General features: G+C 34.1%; 1 protein-coding gene across 1 annotated transcript; it reads left to right on the top strand.

Annotated features, from left to right (window-relative positions):
* The first annotated feature begins 1716 nt into the window (after window positions 1-1716).
* On the top strand, window positions 1717-4149 carry LOC142530097 (transcription factor IIIA). Its single transcript, XM_075635877.1, has 6 exons — window positions 1717-1950; window positions 2052-2189; window positions 2609-2900; window positions 3058-3290; window positions 3457-3600; window positions 3693-4149. The coding sequence occupies exons 1-6, from the start codon at window positions 1822-1824 to the stop codon at window positions 3807-3809; spliced, it is 1053 nt and encodes a 350-aa protein (XP_075491992.1). The 5' UTR covers window positions 1717-1821; the 3' UTR covers window positions 3810-4149.
* The last annotated feature ends 3274 nt before the right edge of the window (window positions 4150-7423 follow it).

Below are 7423 nucleotides of genomic sequence, written 5' to 3'. Positions count from 1 at the left end.
AAACTGTAGTCAGAGAAGTCGGTTGTGTACAGACTTAATACATTATTTTATCAGCTCGAATTTTGGTCCTCTTAAATTCAAGAATTAATTTAATTCAATTAAACCAAGTATATTATGAAAATTAGCGCATGGAAATGGTTTATTGAATATGTCTGCAACTTGATTGTTTGCGAAAATACATCTAGCCTGATATCCTTCTTCATTCCATGATCTCGGATAATGATGTCTAATGTCAGTATGCTTGGTCCGAGAATGTAAGACTCTATTGTAGGTTATTGCTATGACATTTGTATTATCACAAAAGATTGGGGATTCAATAGCTTGAATACCATAGTATGGTCTTAATTGTTGTTGAATTCATAGTAGTTGTGCACAACATCTCCCAGTGGCTGGAAACTCAGCTTCAGCCGTTGAAGTGGCAATCGATGTTTGCTTCTTACTATATCATGATATCAGTTTGTCTCCTAAGAACTGACATGATCCGTCGATACTTTTTCGATCGATCTTGCAACCTTCATAATCTGCATATAAATATCCAACAAAGCTAAAACTTGAGTCTTTAGGATACCAAATATTCACACATGGAGTTCCTTTAAGATATTTTGTTTAGTTTCACTAAAGTGAGATTGATTAGGATTAGTTTGAAAGCGAGCGCATAAACAAACCGCCAACATTATGTCTGGTCGGTTAGCGGTCAGATATATGGCCAGATTTAGGAGTGTTCCAATTAACCCTCTATACATTGTTATGTCTACCGAGATTCCCTTTCATATTTATCTAGCTTGATTGATGAGCTCATTAGAGTGACAGACATAATACAATTCTCCATGCAAAACTTCTTTAATAAGTCTTTGGTATATTTATCCTGGTTGATAAAAAAAAAGCATGTTTTCAGCTGCTTCACTTACAATCCAAAGAAGAAATTTAATTATCTCATCATGCTCATCGCAAACTATTTTTGCATTATCTCAGAGAATCTCTCACAAAATTTAGGATTAGTGGAACCAAATATTATGTCATCAAAATAAATTTTTACAAATTATGAATAATCACCATTAGTAAATTTAAAAAAATATTTTATCTACAGTTCCAATCGCAAACATAATTTCAAATTCTTTTCATTCGTAGCTTTGCTAGATTTCTTCATGTTCCGATCCGTAGTCGATTTTTTTTCGTTGTAGCTTTTGTTGATTTCTTCTCTTTTATTATTTTATTCCTCATTTCATGGGTCAGTTTCTAAAATTTTCTAAAGCTTTTCGATACTATAAGATTTCCAAAAAAAAAATTGAATCATTTTTATTCATGAACTAAACCCTAAACAATTGAGCATTAAATTGTAACAATTGAGTAATATAAGGAACAAACATATAAGATTAGATCTCTTGTGAGACGGTTTCACGAATCTTTATATGTGAGATGGGTCAACCCTATCGATATTCACAATAAAAAATAATACTTTTAGCATAAAAAATAATATATTTTCATGAATTATGCCACCATATAATTAGTCCACAATTGGAAAAGAGAAAATATAAACCCAATCATAAATCTAAACCCTAGATATTGGGTATGAAATCGGGAGAGAACTGAGTAACCAATTCGTAATGCAATAATTTAGTATATTTATATTTATATTTATCTATGCAATAAATCTTATATTCTTGAAATGACAAATTTATCCCTCGGGCTTGAAGTATTTAGCTGGTCCGAGCCTTTCGCGGTTCTCACCTCACGATTCCCAAATTCACCGATATTCAGAAGTAGGGTTTCATATCTCAGCCGTTGCCTATTATATTCTTCTCAATATATGCGTTTGCTGCAATGGCGAATGAAGGCGAGGCAGGGCGAGGGGCGATATTCAGAGATATTAGGAGATATTACTGCGAGTATTGTGGGATTTGCCGGTCCAAGAAATCTCTCATCTCTCGTCACATCATGTCTCAGCACCGGGTGAGTGCTTTTATATTGTCTTGTTTTGGGTATTTGAATCGACTTTTGAGGTTTTACGGTTTTATTGACATTTGCGGCGTTGGGTGTTGGGTGAATTTCAGGAAGAGATTGCGGAGAAGGAGCAAAACGAGGGAGATGGAGATGGAGATGGAAAGAAACTGAACACTTGTGGTGAATGCGGCGGTAGTTTCCTTAAGCCTGCACATTTGAAGCAGCATATGTTAAGCCACTCTCTTGAAGTAAAGATTTTGATACAGTTCATGGTTTTTCTGTAGATTTTTCTTTCCTTCTTTATTTGACGCTTCTGTTCCGTGTCACTTAAAAGTGCTTATTTTATTTACGTTGCAATTGAAAAGATAGCTGCTTGCAGATTGAAGTAAGGTTGGATAACCCCAACCTATTGATTTTCATCTGGGCGTGAAGCATTGGATCCCACATACCAGAACTCCAAAATGCGAGAGGCGTTAAATTTCCTTGAATGGATTAGTACCAGGTGGGGGACTGCCTGAGAAGCTCCATCAAGTGAGCCTCTGTCACGCTCTGTTGTTTTTCGAGGTTTGAGTATTCTTTTGTGTTGTGAGCTGGACCGCAACCTGGAAACCCTGTGAAAGGGAAGTTCTACAAGTCTTTGTTCTGATGATAATTGTTTCTGTCTCAGAGATCTTTTACATGTCCAATAGATGAATGCCACGCCAGCTATAGAAGAAAGGACCACTTGACCAGACATCTGCTTCAACATCGAGGAAAATTGTTTGAGTGTCCCGTGGAGGGCTGTAAAATCAGATTTACTGTGCAGGATAATATGAAGCGGCACGTGAAAGAGTTTCATGATGATTCTGATTGTTATTCTGCTGACATTAAGAACCCAAAAGAATATGCATGTCCAGAAATTGGATGTTGCAAGGTGTTTAAATATCTGTCCAAATTACGCAAACACGAAAATTCCCATGGTTAGTTGTTTTTGTTATGGAATTTTTTTGTGAGCAAAATATTTTTTGGCTTTTGATGGTTTTATATCATCTACTAAGTTATGAGGAACCTCAGTTGTCAAGGAATACTCCATCAATTGTCCTTATTGAAACCTGAATGAATTCTTCTATAATGCAGTGAAACTGGATTCAGTGGAGGCTTTGTGTTCAGAACCAGGATGCATGAAATATTTCTCAAATGAGCATTGCCTCAAGGAACATCTTCGGTCCTGCCATCAATACATATTTTGTGATAAATGTGGGACCAATCAGCTCAAGAAGAACATAAAACGCCATCTTCGCATGCATGAAGGGGTTTGCACAGAACAAATCAAGTGCAGTTTCAGTGGTTGCGCTAGCTCATTCTCTACTGTGAGATCCCTCCTCTCTGACCTTAAGTAACTTGTTTCTTTATTTATATAATTGCCTTATCTCTCTAAATCTCTTGTATGTGGGTACTGATAGAGCTTTGTGAATCATCATTGAGGCAATTGAAAAGTTGTATAGGCTGATTATATGTATATTTTTTATTTGGCAGAGATCAAATCTCAATCAGCATGTAAAAGCTGTTCACATGGAGCTCAAACCATTTACATGTAGCATCCCTGGTTGTGACATGAAATTTGCCTTCAAACACGTGAGGGATAACCACGAAAAATGTGGGTGTCACGTTTTTATTCCTGTAAGTTTCGCCTAAGTTTTCCAATTATTGCTTCTCGGCTTCTTGTTACAAGTCTTCCTTGTCACATTCATCGAGGATTTGTCTATGTTCAGGGTAATTTTGAGGAGTCAGATGAACAATTCCGATCCAGACCCAGAGGTGGAAGGAAAAGGAAGTATCCAATAGTTGAGACTTTATTGAACAAAAGAGTGGTTGCACCCCCGTATTGAGGAGATCCATATGAATGGGGAACCCTGAGAGTTTCTGTCATGCCCATTTTCTGCAAATTTGCAATCACTAAGGTGCACTTGTATGACCCGCAGAGCCTGCCGGAGTAGGGCGTAATTGTCTGTGATATATGTTCTGTCTCTGATTGGTCATGCTTGTTAAATACACGTTCAGATTTTGTAGAAGGATTCATCGGTGAAATTGCAGTGTACTGCAAATAGGCAAAAATAGGAAGTGACATTCTTTTCTCCTTACTGCTCGGATAAAACTTACATTGTATGTAAAAATGTTCTGAGTTTAACATTAAGTAAACAAGCCATGTTCCCTATGGCAAAATTTTGATTGGTTTCTTCCAAATTGACTGGAGTTAATATTGTCATTCGAATCGCTACGTCGTCGGGTGTTGTATGGGTTTTTTTAATAAAAAAATAGAAAATAATGTTATGTTATAAACAATAATAAGAAGTTGCAAAAACGTTACATGTAAGATACACATAACATCACTGTCGTACCCATAAACAATACCATACATAATGAGTTTCAATTTCACACGTATCATTATGTATAAAATCTAGTGTTTACACGTAACATAAATAAAACAAAGGTAGAACATTTACCGTATTCTGTATAAAATATGTATTTTCACATAAGAGATTGTAAAATTTCCTAGGTAGGTACATAGCTCCACACCAAGTCAGAAGTCCAAACCAAAGTTGGGCTCATGAAATGTGTAGTTCAAACCTGGTCCCAATCTATTATATATATTTTTTTGGTAAATAAAAATTCATTAATAAAAAAAAAATCTAGAAATCATTCAAGAGGCTAGAATTTGAAGTGCAAAGTCTTTGATGGTAACAACTAAACATACACTCCTTGATCTTACGAAGGACAACTAAATATTTCCAAAGAAACTCGAGTTCCTAGCACTCCAACTAGAATAGACGGTCACCGCCATTGCTAGAACGACGAATCTCCGGCCCTGTCTTTCATTTCAAGGTTGGTGGTTGCAGTTTTCACTTGATCCCATGAGCAACAAGTTGGTAAAATAACTGACTGACTTGTTCTATCCATAGTCCAAGAAATAATTATCGAATATAAGCAACGATGAAATGAGATAACAATATTCAACCTCTGAAATCTAATTGATCTCAAACTAAAATTCATATTCCCTTAACTTTCACGCTGCCATCATTCGGCATTTGAGAGTTACTTCACAATTAGATTCAATTAAACTTTGATCAAGTCTAGTCTTATTAATTCTTGATTAAGAAACGCTATGAGACTTGGCTTAGTTCAACCAAAATTATTTGCAAAATTTTCAAAATGGTATTAAATTACGAAGACTCCATGCAAGTTCTTTTCTTGAAAGCTTGTTATTGTGGTGGTATTAGGTTGTCGGCTAGTGGGTTGGTCAAAAGGGATCAAAATTTCTTTAAAAAATACATAATTTGTTTTGTTCCATTTATTTTTATTTGGGAATGGAGTCCGAAGAAAATATCAGCGAGTGAATCAAGAAGCTCATTTAATTTGTATGTGAGATATTCTGACACCTTGACATTTAATCTGAAAGAGAGATAAAACAAATGAATTCTCGCTAGCTTCAATTGCTACTTTAGGAAAATAAAACTTCAGATATTGTTTGAATGTAAATTTAGATATTGAAAACGATATGTTACTAAACCAGCAAAGGATAAAGATAAGTGGAATCAGCAAAAGAGACTGACCACAAACATCAAGTCTTGATTGCTTGAACAATTCAATACCTGTGATCCACATATGTTTGGTATAAAAATTTTATATTATGCAGTACACAAATAACGTTGCTCGACAAAACTCTTCGACGTTCAAGTCAAGAACCATAATATTCAGTTCGATATGATGATCGATACGATGTAAACTCGATTCTGTTTTGATATTGGAAACTCATTCATCAAAATTTACGATTTGATCAAAAAAAATTGAAAATAATCTGTACCAAACTGAGAATGATGCATAGCAACCGACAAAAAATAAAAAGAATAAAGAATTGCATTTGTTGATTAATAAATGAATAAATTTGAATAAGATGGTGATAATAATTGACAAATCACTTGTCCGAGTCAACGCCACGTCACTGCTTACGGCCCGACATCAGAGTTGTTAGGTCAACAACCTCCCCATAATCTCCCTCATCTACAAATTTTATATTATTCTCAATTTTTTATATTTTAAATTAAATTTTTTGTTTTCTAAAACTAAAATTTTGAATTATATATATTTGTGAACTCCCCTCCTAAAAATTATTATTTACCAATCAAATAATAATAACTTAAATATTATATTATTGAAAACATTTAAATTACATCTTTATGTGGAGATTGATTTAACCAACACATGGGTTTAGTTTCAACATAATCCCCCCATCAATGCATGTTGAAGCAATAAACGAAGGTTGAGTAGGTTTTCTGAAATCTGATCTCAACGATTTATATCCATAAGATAAATCGACTCGCTCTATATTAGAGTCAAAAATAATATTTATTTACATAAAAATAATATTTTTTACATAAAAGTAATATTTTTTATGAGTTCAGTCAAATAATATATTTATAACATAAAATTGATCCGTGAAATGATTTCATATGAGTATTTGTCACGGATAGTTATTGGGACTACGTACGTAAGCATTCGATTTTGTGGACTCTTACTATTGGACAAAAATCATTCGTTGTACTATACACCAAGGAAGAGTCAACATTGATTGGAGCCGTTGAATCCAATGAATGGACGGTTGATGTCGTCATAATTAGTGCATACGAGTCAATAAAAGGCTTTCTTATGTTAATGAATGAGAATTATGTATCGACTTACGCAAAAAAATATCGCAAATGATTGGAGTTTCAGTTTTGATCAGGTTTTTTGTAAGACGGTTTTACGGATTTACGTTGAATTCATATTTTATTATATTTTGTAAAATCAAATATTGTACATGCTTCTGACACTGACGCTGTAATTAAAGTGATCATGATGATTTTACAATCGGGGGTTTATAGTTCCACAAGATGTTTTGTCGTACTACAGGTACGAAATCAATGCCCTTCTATTCCACATATATAACATTTGTCTTCAATTTGAACTTGTTTTTCTTTGCTTCTTCATTATCGAAATTCCAATACTTGTGGCTTGTTTCATGTTTATTTCCATTTTTTTGCTGAGAGTTTTTTCTATGCTCATTGTTATGTTTTTGAGGTAAACTAACATTTGCATAATGAAATGCAGTTCTATTTGCTTCAGAAAATTGTGTAGATCCAGTTGGGCACAATTGATGATTTTTCATGAGCAACTCATTATTTTGTTAAGTAATCACGAGATAAGTTCGGAGTACTTTTAAATCCATACTCGCGGTATTACTGCTATATGAGCACATTAGATGCGTGAAAAGTAGAGAACATACTTTTTAACATGTTTAGGTCAATGGATTTCTCAACAAAGTATTAGCATGAAAATAATTTTGAATAATCCAGAGTAATAATCACTTATATATTTGAAATCTTATAAGCATAGATGTATCCATTTATATCGGGCTCTTGAGAGAACTACAGTTTTGTGATGGTCGAATCTTTCCTTTAAATTTTTT

Source organism: Primulina tabacum, chromosome 2, assembly GCF_025594145.1.
Source record: "Primulina tabacum isolate GXHZ01 chromosome 2, ASM2559414v2, whole genome shotgun sequence".
NCBI lineage: Eukaryota > Viridiplantae > Streptophyta > Magnoliopsida > Lamiales > Gesneriaceae > Primulina > Primulina tabacum.
The sequence above is the reverse complement of the archived record's forward strand: the minus strand, read 5'-3'. Positions and strand labels throughout refer to the sequence as shown.

Bases quoted from the DNA above. Each gene is read 5' to 3' on its own strand.
- LOC142530097 (XM_075635877.1), top strand. From the start codon at position 1,822: ATGGCGAATGAAGGCGAGGCAGGGCGAGGGGCGATATTCAGAGATATT. The intron at 2,190-2,608 runs GTAAAGATTTTG...TTTCTGTCTCAG, and splicing joins TGTTAAGCCACTCTCTTGAA to AGATCTTTTACATGTCCAAT. The intron at 3,291-3,456 runs GTGAGATCCCTC...TTTATTTGGCAG, and splicing joins GCGCTAGCTCATTCTCTACT to AGATCAAATCTCAATCAGCA.